The sequence below is a fragment of the Phyllopteryx taeniolatus genome, chromosome 14, assembly GCF_024500385.1.
Source record: "Phyllopteryx taeniolatus isolate TA_2022b chromosome 14, UOR_Ptae_1.2, whole genome shotgun sequence".
Lineage (NCBI taxonomy): Eukaryota > Metazoa > Chordata > Actinopteri > Syngnathiformes > Syngnathidae > Phyllopteryx > Phyllopteryx taeniolatus.
This window is the reverse complement of record NC_084515.1, coordinates 2759386-2773805: the sequence shown is the minus strand read 5'-3', so window position 1 is coordinate 2773805 and position 14420 is coordinate 2759386. Positions and strand designations below refer to the sequence as shown.

The 14420-nt window shown below is 41.9% G+C and overlaps 1 protein-coding gene across 1 annotated transcript; it reads right to left on the bottom strand.

The window, feature by feature from the left end:
* Positions 1 to 317: 317 nt before the first annotated feature.
* LOC133488687 (serotransferrin-like) lies at positions 318 to 12652 on the bottom strand. Its single transcript, XM_061796877.1, has 18 exons — positions 12558 to 12652; positions 11209 to 11319; positions 9781 to 9932; positions 8735 to 8837; positions 7202 to 7393; positions 7005 to 7134; positions 5727 to 5782; positions 5150 to 5313; positions 4832 to 4985; positions 4588 to 4748; positions 4107 to 4203; positions 3997 to 4017; positions 3622 to 3786; positions 2083 to 2233; positions 1163 to 1230; positions 915 to 1096; positions 572 to 764; positions 318 to 460 (listed from the first exon to the last, which is right to left on the bottom strand). The coding sequence occupies exons 2-18, from the start codon at positions 11249 to 11251 to the stop codon at positions 414 to 416; spliced, it is 2079 nt and encodes a 692-aa protein (XP_061652861.1). The 5' UTR covers positions 11252 to 11319; positions 12558 to 12652; the 3' UTR covers positions 318 to 413.
* Positions 12653 to 14420: the final 1768 nt, after the last annotated feature.

Sequence of the window (14420 nt, the reverse complement as noted above, 5' to 3'; positions counted from 1 at the left end):
AGAATATACAATCTCCACACAGGCGGGGCTGGGATTTGAACCCAGTCCTCAGAACTGCTAACCAGTCACTACCGTGCCACCCTGACAAGTACAGCCATCCATCCAAAATTTACTGAGTAAATGTAGTGCATTAGTACCCACCTCTGCAAGCATTGAGCAAAGCAAAGCAAAAAACATTTAAAACGGAATCTTAGCCAGTACGTTTACTACAACACTAATGTACTTTTTGTAATTCAGAGCAAGATTTTGAAGGGCATTGAAAAGGCTTTATTTGATAAATGAGGTACATGTAAGAAAAACAGTTTGCGAAATAGGTCTTGAATATTTGCGTAGGGATAAGTATTGATTTCTATTGAGATCAGAGACAAGACAATGTAACATCAGTATACATCATGGAAAAGATGTTGAGCCATCTAGTTTGTCTGCTGACAGGTGTGGGACGTGCACAATTTCTCCAGATCTGTGAGAAAGAGCAAAAGGGGGAAAAAGCATTTTCACAATGTGACCATTTCTGTTATAACAGACTAACTCCATATTTCCAGGGCGGTTTGAGTCCAAAAGCATCCCAAACCTGGTGTGGCATCGCTGCACTGCCTCAGTGAGGTCATGGCATCCATGTAATCTGGTCCTAAGAAGCTCTGATAGTTGGATCCGCTTGGCACTTCCTGGAGACATTTGGTGGAGTCTTTGAAGAGGAGGTTCTTCTCAGGATCAGACTTAAACATTTTGAAAGCTGGGTCGCTGCCACTTCTTCCGAACCTGGCCTAGGAAATCAAGTTTGGAGAATGTAACATTAAGTTTACCTGTAAAGATAATGCATTGTTGGCTCATCCCCAAATTACACCCAATGTTGCCAACTTTCGAGTGCAAGAAAAACAATTAGGTGAGACAGCGCATTGGATGCATTTCCTTACCTGCTGTTCCTGGAGAATACTGACAACTTGGTTGCGGGTCTCGGGACGGGTCACCACAGCATGTGCCGGGGTGGCCGCCAGGTGGCAAGACTCAAAGTCTGTGATGGGCACCGGACTCTTGGTGGGGCAAATGAGCTCATAGTCACTGCTCAAGACATCTGCTGCCCACGCTGGACCCTTACCTGCAATGGAGCACAACTATGATTGTTTTGGTACTGGCAGGTGTGTGTTGTGTCTAACGTTGTTACCATCACTGTTTTCCTCAACAATTGTGTGTTTAATGAAGGCCACGTCACCAGCACCCTCAACAAGACATCTGAAAAGGAAAAAGGATCAAGCGTCCATCCTTGAATGCAGCAATTTCCAAACATAGCCAAGACAGTGGAATGTCGATAAACTGGACTAAACAGTCCAAAAATAGTTTCCATTTGTCACTTAAACTGCCATTGACCAAGTCTGTTAGTTCCAGAATTGGCTGCTGCGGCACAATGCAGCTAGAATGAGAGACTCATTTACTGTCAGAAGGAATGCCTCCCATGCCTTCATGGCGACCATGTTGAATGTGGGGCATTGCTGCGGCGCTCACTCTGAAGAGTACAAAGGTCTCTGGAATATGTCATTTTTTGTCAAGCGGTTTGCCTTCGGTAACAGATTTGGAACGAGGAGGCACACCAATTCCTCACAGCTCATGAAAGAGACTCCTATGATGAGTATTGTACATCACCATGACCAAGCACACCAGCGTGCCAAGTTTGGATAAAATGTGACACTTGACCATTTAAGCTTTTTTACATTAACTATAACTGCTGTACTGGGCGCTAGGGCAACAAAACAATTTTGTACTACACAGTAATATGGGTGCATATGGCCTGGAGGGGGGGAAAAAAATAAAATAAATGGACAGCAGTCAGAGAGTAGCACCCACCCCCTCTCAGTCTGTTCCATCAAGGTTCCACTTTGTCTGCTTAAGTTAATTTCCTTCTGAAGATGGGTGCTGTCTAACTTTAAAATTTTGTCGCCCCCCAAGAACCACTACTGCAGCATGGACTCAGTTGAGGTTCTGTGTTAGAATCTTGTTCAGTCAGCTGGGATAGACTCCAGACATTCTAGATTGAGAAGTAGACTGCTGTTTTCTGAATAATCTTCATAGTTTCATTAAGAATTTTACCTAAAGGCCCCAGCATAGCCGTAGTACTTTTCCTCTGAACTGGGTTGGCACTTGAATTTGTCATCCACAGGTTTCCCACTGCCTGCGCACTGATAGCAGAACGGCGAGCCGGCCGGAGCTCCAGGGGCGCAGCCGCTACTGAAGAACTTGCCTGAAGAAATGGCACAGGGCATGATGTACTTTTGGCAACTTTTTTTTAGATTTAGTGTGTAATAAAGTAAAATTAGTCCTGGACATTGATACATCGTCACTGGAACTGAAAGTGTATTGCAGTTTTCCCTAGTATGCCGACTACACACTAGTTGTAGCGAGAGTGCCTGGTGTCCTCAAGTGAACTCCGACCCCGTACCTGGTAAGAACTGGCGCGTTCCCTGCATCAATGCACCCAAAGACTGGTTTCAAAAGGCAGACTGACCTCACTGCAACCAACAAACTGGCCTGGTTTAAATTGTGACAAGTGCCACAAGCCAATAAACTTGGTCATCCCCACTGTCTGCTTCGCAATCAAACTGAGCCCATCTGCAGAGAACCCAGACTGTTGGTGACTGAAAAACAACAGCGCATCAGGTTGCCACAGACTTTAAAATGGATAATCACACCAATGGCCTTGGCACTCAAATCTGTGCGGCCCGAGTCTTAGCTTTTTACCTACACAAATTAAGGATTAAAAGCCTGACGACCATTTTTCTTCAGAGAACTGCCACAAGTAAAAGCCCAAAAGATTATCGGACACTGAAGGGCCACCTAAAAACAGAAGTGAACAAGTATGTCTCTGGCAACAACTGCATGCGATTTTTCCACCCACAAAATGTAGCATAAGAGGAATACTCATATAGTACTTAAAAATTCACATTCAATACCATCCAACAATGATCAAATTTAGAACCTGTTCTACATGCAGTAGTAGTTTTATTGGATCAGAGTTTAAGATGTTTGTAAAGTGCAGTCACTTGACTGACTGGGGGAAGGGACTTTAAAAACATTTAGGGCAGTGAATCCATCATATACAGTACATCTGTAACAAAACCAAGCCCCTGGCTCTAGACTTATTCTAGTCATTTTCCCCAGAGTCTCACTTGTTCAGCAAGTACATTGCTAAACCCGGTGTAGTCCGAAGCAAAAAAGCCTATTTTAGGATCCCAACAAGTCTAGTGTTTTGCTCCAACACAGAATTTTTCAGTTTCACAACACCAAGCCCTGCACGCTGCCAAAAACCTCAGGTCAGACTAGCAATTCTTGAGTTTTTGATATTAAAATTTGAACATTATGCCAACCCCTTCTTTGATGACATTGATTATACTGTGGGTGCATTACTTCGATTTGTCATGGGGTCTCCCAATCATTAAAAGAAAATGTACCTTGGGGTGTGACTGTTTATACATCAGCATTGACAAAGTTTGAAAATACAGAATTTCAAAATATTGCAAAACATTTACTTCTAGCATCAATATGGTTACACTTGATTTTACAACAAACTACCTCAACAAGACAATTGCAAGTTAGAATTTATACAGTCATTTCAAATATGAGTCTACTTACTGAACACGCAGCTGCCGGTCTCCTTGTGGATTTTACCCATGGGAATGTTCCAGCCGGCGTTTCTGCCAAAGCCTGTGTGGCAGGACCGCTTCCCCCTCAGGTTGGCCCAGGTCACCCCGGAACCCTTCTTGACCACGGCGACTGCGTAGTAGGACGATGACGAGGCTACACACGCCACAATAGGATTTAGAATTGTTTAACCAAGAAACTCCCAGAAAATAACTCATTCCACAAAACACACGTTAGTCATTCACTGTATAGTCCTTGGGTGTGAACGCTTGTCTATACTGTGCCCGCTTCTCTCGCCCAGTCAGCTGGGAAAGGCCAGCTGAGACCCTAATGAGAACAAGCTGTATAGAAAAATGGATTGCTTACCTCCAGATATGCTGCACTTGGCTGTGGGGGAAAGAGGTACAGATGTAACTCATTGAGAAACAATTGGGGTGGGTGAGAGCGGAATAATATTCAATATTCTCTTCCTGTACCTTCATCGTACTGCTCCACCATGGCTGGAACCAGACCGCACTGTCCGGCAGTGTACACCTCTCCCCCATCCACTGCCACTGCATCTGCCTCTTTACTCTAAAGTGAATGAAAGATCTGCTTCAAACCCAAAAGGCGGACTTCCTTTTCATTTCCAGGCATGGGTCTTTGCCTTTCATGCATCATGTTATAGTCAACATGTCCGCCCAGTTTTGTATCGATGAAACTGGTGCTGGTGATAATTTTTCGACCTTTCCATGGGTGTTACTGGGTGCAATGGCTGCCTTCCTGTTCCATTCCAGGTATGGTGCGTTAAACTGCATTCCGTGACTAAAGATGTCTGTCCAATATGGGGTTGATTGGTGAAAAAAGTTTTTTGCGGCTAATTTTCCAAACTTTCCAGGGGGTGCTATAGAGTGACTTGCGGGTTATAATGCGGACCCTTAAATTGCATAAATGTTCAGAATACATTTGTCATTTTACCATGATCATCTTAAGGCACTCTTCCACACTGGGGGCAGTCTGACACAGAATTTTGTTTTCGCCATCCACCATGCCATTGACACTCCATGAGTCACATTTCCGTGTCTCGCTGTGGCCCACGGAACACCACGTGATGGCGCTGGATCCAGCTGCAGTGATCTCTGGGGGGGGGGGGGGGGGAGAAAAAACAAAAGACACAAAATTGTTCAAGTGTTCAGCTGAGTTAGATTGAGTTTGTCGTTACCTTTGTTCAGAGAGCGAACGGTGCTCATGTAGCCGGCACCCAAATACAAAAAGGAGTTTGTGTTGGGAGGCAGCCGGACCAGTTTCTGTGTGGAGTCTTTGAACATCAGGTTCTTGGCGGGTGCGTACGCAGCAGAGGAGAACAGGTTGAAGCCCTGTTTTGATAAAGAAACGTGCACAAAAAACATTTCTCAAATCAAGTGCACATCTTACCCGATTTAAGCCCCACCAAGGCGAAGAAAAAAAAAAAAAAAGAAAAAAAAAAAAAATAATAATAATTCCACATGAACACATTTCTCAAATCAAGTGTGCATCTTACCTGCACTGTGGTGACGCTTCGCCAGATCAAGTCTGCCAGCTCCAGGTCTTGGCGGGTGACCACAGCATGGGCGGGTACCCTGGCCAGGTGGCATTCTTTGTAGTTGTCAATTGGTGCTCTGGTGTTGTCCACACACAACAGCTCATAGTTGGCCTTCTCGCTGTCTGCAAATAAATATTACATTTGGTCCAAATTGACAACTGTTGAGATTTATAGTAATCTTCAAAATACATGCACTATAGCAAAAAGAAATACAGCTGGCGGAGCCGACTTATGGGCCCTCACAACCACCCTCCAAATGATAGTAACTGACACCCACATGGGAAAAATAAATAATTCATCATCACCCATCTGTATCGCATACCCACTTCTGATTTTGGCTCATTTGGGAGAATGAGGACTCTTTAATATATTTTTCATAACCTGAAAGAATTTGGTGGACACCAATCATGACTGACCCATGAAGCAGCCTCAAGGACCCATGCTTGAAATTGAACAGGAACGCTGGGTTGCCAATTTCTTTAGACATGACTAAGCAATCAAATTGAATCCAAGGGAGTACCTTGAAGGAACTCACCTGGTACAGTCAGATGCTTGACAAACGCCACATCTCCAGCATCTTCTACGAGGCACCTAGTGACAGACGGTTGTTGAGCTTGTTAAATACTGAGCTGAATGCAAAGAGTGATTCACTGTGTGCCTTACAGACCAACCCACAATGGGTGAAAACTTCAGAAAAATTGTTTTATCCCTCCCACACACTAATAGATTTAAACAAAACTTTCAAGTATTTAGTGCCCGTTGACACTGTCCAAGCTGCAAAGCATTCTTGCTTTAAGCTGTGTTTTGCCAGTTTAATGCTCAAAACTGGTTCAAGTATATCAAGGAACAGAGCTTGTTGAAACTGGCAACTGTCTCAGAACAACCTGTGGGGTTTCCTCAAGGGTCTGTAATGAGACCCTTGCCCCCCCTTTGTTCCATCTGTACATTCTTCAATTATGGCAGCCAATATGGAGCTATAACATGCACATTCACAAATGCAGATATGAGTCACTGACAGCAGGTGAACATGGGCCTGGAGATTCACTGTAACTCCATTGACTAGAGTGTATGGATGCAGTACATCCGGAATGCTTCTGTCAAGTCCTTACTAAAAGGAAAATGTCACTATTTTAGCCTAGTGCGCAGGTTTCTGCACTGCCTTCTGGTCACTCCGAATGTAGTCAAACAGCTCTGCTTGTGTCTAAGTCTCTTCAAGGTCTAGTGCATCTCTGAAATGTTAGCGCAATATGAACCTTCTAGGGCTGTGCTTACCAACATGGTGCCCATGGGCACCAGGTAGTCCACAAGGACCACAGGCCTCTTCTAAAGCTGGAACACCAGTTATGGGACATTGCGATTTCCTAGGAATGTTGAAGTGATCATTTGAAAATGTAAACACCGGCAGAGATTTCTAGAAATAGTGTTGCATGTTGATACATCTATTTCCTAATCATTGTGAGTAATTAATGAGCAGTGTCTTCACATATGATTTACAGTAATGAGCAAATTTTAGAAGCATCTAGCCAACTGATATTTCAATCAATATCCAAGAGGTAGCTCTTTGTTTCAAAAATGTTGGCGACCCCTTTTCTCCATCTTAGAGAACCTTGGAGTAATCTCCTGCTGGTGACCAGTCAGGACTAAATACAGTGAGGCTGTTTCAGTTTCTTTGCTGTTCTTTCAGTAGAGCTCTGGTATATTTTTGGCCTGCTGTGGAACTAGCTCAATTAAATTTGGACTGGCCTGCACACTGCTCAAACCCATTAAAACTGCTTAAAAATATGCAATACAGCGGGGTACCCACTGCACTTACTGGAATGCACCACCATAGTCGTAGTAGGGTTCATTGTGAGACCGTGAGCAGTCTCCCTTGCAGCCTTTGCACAGTTTGGAACCCTTTTCTGCTCCGGGGGCACAGCTCTGAGAGAAGAAGCTACCCACCGCTGCAAATAAATAAGGTTCAAAATAGCTCAACTTCGGTCTATAACTTTAACACGAGACATCACTCACCAGCTTCAATAGTTTGGTCCTCAATGCCTCCCCACTTCAACACACCCAACTTGATCAGAGTTCCAATCGGGATGTTCCAGCCAGCAGATTTTCCCAAACCAGTGTGGCAAGATCTCTTCCCCACCAGATCCCGGATGCCAAAGTCTGTGCCCTTCTTAACCACGGCGACGGCGTAATAACAGCTATCAGATGCTGAACACATTGCATAATTAAAAAAAAAAAAGTTAAGTTGCTGTGCAACCTTTTCTCCAGAAAAATTAATGTGGTCAATACCAGCTGATAGAAAATGAATTTGGGTACACAATGATCAGTCTTATTTTGATTCAGATTCCTCCTGATCAAAGTCTTCAAAGGTCTGATTGTAAGGTGTCTAAAAGATTGAGCGATTAACTTGTGGTGTGGGTGCATTGATGAATTTTACTCCCTGATGTGCTCAGAAAATGCTCGGGCCAAATTTGAGCATTTGTCTCATTTGCAAACAGCCAGCAAAGGCCTGATTATTGAGTGACTAAACGATTATCCAGAGCAATCATCTTGTGATGCAGGACGTGTTGGTGTGATTTTTTTCCCCCTCCCATTCAAAAAAATGGTCAGATCAATCAAATGTTAAACAAGTGTAATCATTGCCAATCAGCCTAAATTTTAGCATTGTTTTCAACTCGAGATCAAGGCCTCATTGCTCTTTAATATCCTGAGCAATTATTCCACGGTGTGTGAGTGTTTTGAGAGATTTCGCTTCCCTTCTATGGGAAAGAAAAGTGTTTTACCCGTTCTACATTTCTGACCACAATTCCTAGCTTCCATTACCACTCATTGTATTTTCTGGCCCTGTGGCACCATGCTACCTCATAGGTCAGCCTTTGTATTCCAACATCTGATTTGGGGAGGAGACATTTGTCAGCAGTGATAAATGGTTGTATGTTGTGTCAACCATCGCGTCAAGACATCATTTCAGTTGTGCAAGATGGCCAGAATTTAAGATCCTATGCGAACAAAAGCAATTGAGTGTTTTAAGCCAAACATGGGTCAAAATGAGGGACACAGATGTAGTCGGTCTGCGATTGAATGCAAAAGGTTTGAAAAACGACCGGATCAGACCGTGTGTTTGTGATGTAGCTAGTTAATTATTAAATTGTCTGCCCACTGAACTGAATTTCTGGGTTCCATGTGAGCAGGTCTCAGCCCCCAAATCATAAACGGTCTAAAGTCTACATTTGTTCGAAATAACTACAATGTAACCGGATGAAAGAGACTCTTTCATTCAGTCAAAATGTCAATGCTTGGCCACGACAAGCCACATGAAATATGAGAAAAGCCATTTTCAATTTTTAAATTAACAGTAGTAGCAGGAACAGCTGAAATATATCAAATCCAGCTCACAATTCTGAGGCAATACGAGAAGAGCTTGAAAAAAAGGGCCTCACCAACCCAAAGTCTTACAAACAAACGGGACAAAAAAAAACCAAAAAAATAAATAAAATTTGCTGGCATCGGACCTTTAATGGATTGTTGACATTGTTTAGGGTGACTTACTGGCACCATAGTCTTCTGCAATTATGGGATAGAGTTTGAAGTTTTCCAGTCCTGCAATGTAGACGTCTCCTCCATCCAACGTGATGGCGTCGGCTGTTCCTGCCTGTTCGGAGGACAATGAAAAGTCCTCTTATGAGCAACTTCTCAGAGCCAGTGTTGCCAACTTGGCATCTTTCACAGCCCTCTCACAACTATTTTCTTTTAAAGAAAGCTCGCAAACAATCTTAACTTTTGGCATGTACTCTTACCTTCCCAAACTGCAAAAATGCCTAAGCTTACCTACTGTTCACAAGAGTTGTGACTTTTTCTAACTCATCAGCAAGACAAAATTTTTTAGAATGCAAAATCTTGTTTTAAGAATCTTAATTCTAACTATTCCATTGGCATATATATCCCGAGCACATACATATATACACAGTTATGCATATATAAATAAATATACACAAATATAAATATATACACACACATACACAAATATACATACATATACACATGCATACACACATACATATAAAAATATAAATACACATCTCGTTTTAAGAAATATCTGCAAAAAGAACTCAAGAATTGAGTTAAACTCAAGATTGTTAAAACGATCTTACCTTGTTCTTGCTGAAAATGTTAAAAAAGTCCAGTACGTTCATGTCAATAAAAGGTGATTCTTCTTCACTAGGTAAGATTTAGCATTTTTTGTAGTGCACTGTTGCCAATTAATCAATTTTAGCCAATTTCCCAGCTCTCTCACAACCAGTGACAAATCTAGCAAATTTTGGTGGGTACAACCATTTTCCAAAATACTTCTGACTTGGCGAGATGTGGCATACCCTGAACTGGTCAGCCAATCACAGGGCACTATTTAATTCACCTAACATGCATGTGGTTGGAATGTGGTAAGCCGGAGCACGCAGACAAAAACACGTACAAGCACGGAGAACATGCGCCATTCAAACCCAGAACCTTGGAAGGCGAGGCAGCCGTGTCATCCACTCGATACCATGCTGCCGCTTTAAGAAATCCCATTTGAAAACAATGATTTTGATGCTCACATGAATGGCTTCGATGCATCCTTTGGAGTCTGCTTTCTGCACACAGGAGAACACGGGCGCCTTGGTGGCCAAGTCAGAGCACTTTTGTTGCTCCTTGTCTGACTTGACGCACCACCTGACATGCTCGGTGGGGGCCGACAACACAGCAGCTCCTGCAACAAGGGGGGGGGGGGGGGGGTGTTGAGCATAGAGCATGACAAAGTGTTCGTTGAACTTTGGAAAAACGTTTATTCCTTATCATTGTGTCTTGGTAGGTCAACTAGTAACATTTTTCCACTACTGAACGTTTCTGCACACTAGTAGGACATCTCCAAGCTACAAACACTAGCGATCCGCAAGATCAGAGTCTCAAAAATGGTACAAGCCCTCCCCCTACTGGTACATGACATTGAATTAAGTTCCAATTGAAAAATATTAGCGGCATTTGAGTACAGTTTAATTTACCTCAAGTACAATTTTATATAAATTTTTACTTCCTACATTGAAGCACAGCGTGAGAGCCAAGTATTTTTTGCTCAAAATTTGACAAGCGCTGTGCTAGGTGCTGACGAACAATTATGTCACTAGTAGCATGCAGCTGTCTGCTCGTGCAGTTTTCACTCTCGTTTAAAAAAAGTACAGGAAGTTCATATCAATAAAAGGTGAAAACTGCTGTCCCACTAGTGTGCAGAAATGTGAAACAGTCGAAATAAATAAGACATTCGCTCTAGTGCACCCGAGTTTTCCACCGAATTGTCTTATAATAGTGAAGACAGAGGGTAGTAGTAGGCCAAAAGTGGCACGAATGGAAAACCATCGCAAGAAAGGTTATTCTACTATATGCAACTCCTACTAGTGCAATGAATTCTTACTAGTGAGGACAAAGTGTGTACTCTTACATTGAGCTTAAGCTGACTAAAGGATCAAAATTATCAAGTTGCTTTCCATACATGCCTACGAGTTGAGCCTCAGTGTTACTAATGCAGCACACTAGTTTATGCCAAAGTTTTGTACACTAGTATGCCAAGTGGCACGAGAAGTGAAAAGGTTACCAATAGTAAGTAAAGCAATTTGCTTTTAATATGCACCTTACAGTAAAATCCATGTACTTTTTACGAGTAGCCTCTTCGACAATTCACAGAAGGGCACACGAGTGCCTGACTAGTAGTGAGGCAAAACTGCAATAGTTGACAACTGTTACTCGTACTACTAGTGTATAAATAGTTAACATATTGCATGTGACTAGTACCATTAGTGCAGTTTTGCCTCACTAGTTACAGGTAGTTCTACTAGCATGTAGAAATGTCATACAGTGAAAAATGTTTTTACTTGCATGAGTTATTCTAACAGTGCACCCTCGTCTTATTACTAGTAAGCCCGAAGAGCCTACTAGCACATAGATAAAGGCTGGTGAATAAATGCTTTCCATCTGTCATCGATTGAGTTTACCCAAGTAGCTGAGCAGCAGTAGCGCCGAAAGGAGATGCTTCATGGTGGACGGTCTCCGGGTTTAGCAGAGTGAGCTGCAGTCAGAGCGTCCTTTTATAGCCACACTTGAGACTGGATGGGGGGGAAGAGCGGGAAAAAAATAAAAAATAAAGTGGCACAGTTAACTCAGGTTTCCCAACTGGGTGCACCTTTGTGTGCCTTGGAAGCAGACTTAAACACACACCATTTTTAACATATCCTTTTGTCATCCGATTTTTCATGCATGCACAATATGAAGCTAATCAAAACTTATGATTTCAAACTGTCCCCAAAGGAAACATGAAATTTGATAGCCATTCAACTTGATATTGATTATAAAGGCTTTATCTTTTTTTTACAGCCCCCTTGCTTACTTGACATTTTTGAATTACCTACATTGCACACATCTGTCGCAAAAACCGCAGAAAAAGGCAAATTATGCAGTTTGTGTAAAAGTGGCACATTAGGAGACTGCAACACAAGGACCCCAGATACAAAAAGGGGTGATACCAGTTACACAAGCTTTATTTTGTCCCGCACCCACAAAAAAAAAAAAAAAAAAAGAAAAATAGTGACAATTGGAGTCAACACTCGACCAACAAAAACTGTTGACTTAAAGGTCACTTTTTAGAAATTCATGATGGTTTGTCAATTTAGAGTTTAATCCAAATACTAATGATTTGAATATTTACATTTAACTTTAGCATGTTACAACACTCATCCTCAACATCAAATACTTAAATGCAAAGTCTAAATGCCATTTAGGCGAATATTTTAGGTTTTAGCATTTAATATATTCAGCAGTTCTTGCCGCTTTACACGAAATCAAATTAGATTATAGATTAATGCTACATCTAAATGCCTTAATATTTAGCATTTAAACAAATTTCTCAATTTAGATGTTGAATAGTAAAAACCAAAACCTGCATTCACGAATAGTTTCACCTGAAACATGCAGCTATTTGGATTTAACCATATAATACAGCTCTGATTGAAAAAAGTAAATATGCAAAAAGTGGCTCTGAGACTTTAAAACATTGAAAGGTAAACCTGACAAAATGCTGCCATCATTTTCATCGCGAGCCACTTTATAAACAACACCCAATACCAAACCACAGGTCATTGTATTCACTGCTGTCCTCCCCAACCGAGGGGGGGGGAGAGAAAGAGAGAAAAAAATAAATAAAAAAAACAACAACACACACAAAGAAACAAGGAAAAAAATTGGTTCCCATGCAGCAAACTAAACCAATAAACTAAAATAAGAAAAGCTGCGCCAGGATGGCCCAAAAACAAGCAAGCGTTAGCCAACGAAACCAAAAGGACCTCACCAGTCACCGCCTACTTGTTGCCTTTTTCTGAGTGTCAGCTTGACAAGGAGAGAAGAGATGCCACCATCTTCTGCGGCACTCCTTTATATCTTGGCCTCCACCTAAGTGCTAATTGCCCTCAGGTGCTGTAACAAGCAGGTAGGTCAAGGAGGGCGCTCCTAGTGGTGGCCACAGGAACTGAGGAAGCGCCGTCACGGCTGCATGCAACAGGGAGCTCAAAAGCATCAATGTTTGGATTCCCGGATTTTAACAGGCCCAAAACTCAAGCCTACATTTCCTGAATATGAACATTTGATTTATTTCAACAACAGTACATTTTCTAGGTGCATTCATTTATTGGTATTGATTGACGGTTGAAGTGGAATTTGTACACATAAAAATAATAAAATGTATAGGAAAAAAAGCAACTTATCAAGTCCTACCCTTTATATCTAAATAGCTTTTAACTGATATCTTATTAATAAAATAATGTATTACTTATCAATAAGTTATTCATATAGAGTATAATATACACTCTTGTAAAATTATAGCCAAACAATGGCCCCATATGTACAGGCCATTATATATGTTTACAAAATATTCATAGCTATTACGCCAATACATATATATTTATATATACACACACACCTACATGCAGTCGATACAAACAAATACACATACAGCAGTGCCTTAAGATCCGAGTTTAATTGGTTCCATGACCATGCTCATCACCCAAAATGCTTGTATTTCAAATAATCTTTCCCCATTGAAATGAATGTAAATGCTATTAATCTGTCTCAGCCCAAACCACCCACCCCCCCCCCCCCCCGCCAAAAAAAAAGTTTTTAATGTGGCTGTAAGAATAAAAATAGCATTCAATAATATTGTACTGAATAAAATTATACAGTAATGACATGGTTAAATAGATTGTAAGGAATTAAAAGTTTTTTGCCACATTGTTTGCTTCAATTCAATAACATGGTGCTGTTCCTTCTGGTATGTGCGCTTTGGACACCTGGGGACATTATAAAACAGACATACGGATATCCATAAACCGGTTAAAACGCCTCAGTAAGATGCAGGAATATTAGTAATTTTTCACAGAGGATAAAGAATATATGTCTGTGAGCATTGTTATATTTTCTGTTTACATGTGTTGCTCAACCGTTTGTGTACAAATATCCATTGTTTAAGGATGATAGCATTGTTCATTTGCATCAAGCTCATCCATCCATCTATTTTCTGAGCCGCTTCTCCTCACTAGGGTCGCGGTCGTGCTGGAGCCTATCCCAGCTATCATCGGGCAGGAGGCGGGGTACACCCTGAACTGGTTGCCAGCCAATTGCAGGGCACATAGAAACAAACAACCATTCGCACTCACAGTGATGCCTCCAGGCAATTTAGAGTCTCCAATTAATGCATGTTTTTTGGATGGGGGAGGAAACCGGAGTGCCCGGAGAAAACCCACACAGGCACGGGGAGAACATGCAAACTCCACACAGGCGGGGCTGGGGATTGAACCCGGGTCCTCAGAACTGTGAGGCTGACGCTCTAACCAGTCGGCCACCGTGCCGCCGCATCAAGCTCATCAGACTTAAATCTACATGGTTGTTTAAAATACTTGACGACGTAATTCTCTTTGTTTGATGTTTGATTTGACAGTAAACTTCAACGAGGAGTGGCATTAATCAGTTTGAAGCCACTTTTTTTCTAGAATTTTTCAACTGCTGCCTGTTGTGAAATGAGTTGATTTCACTGCCAACATACAGTGCTCATATTTCAAAATTTTGCTCGCAGGTCAAAGCAAAAAGTCGGCCAAACGACTGCTCGAATCTAAAACAAACTCACAAGAGGAGTCACTTGTATCTCAAGGCACCTAAATAC

Coding starts and splice junctions, on each gene's coding strand:
- LOC133488687 (XM_061796877.1), bottom strand. CDS start 11,251: ATGAAGCATCTCCTTTCGGCGCTACTGCTGCTCAGCTACTTGG. Junction 7,135..7,201: donor GGACCAAACTATTGAAGCTG/GTGAGTGATGTC, acceptor ATTTATTTGCAG/CGGTGGGTAGCTTCTTCTCT. Junction 4,749..4,831: donor CGTTCGCTCTCTGAACAAAG/GTAACGACAAAC, acceptor CCCCCCCCCCAG/AGATCACTGCAGCTGGATCC.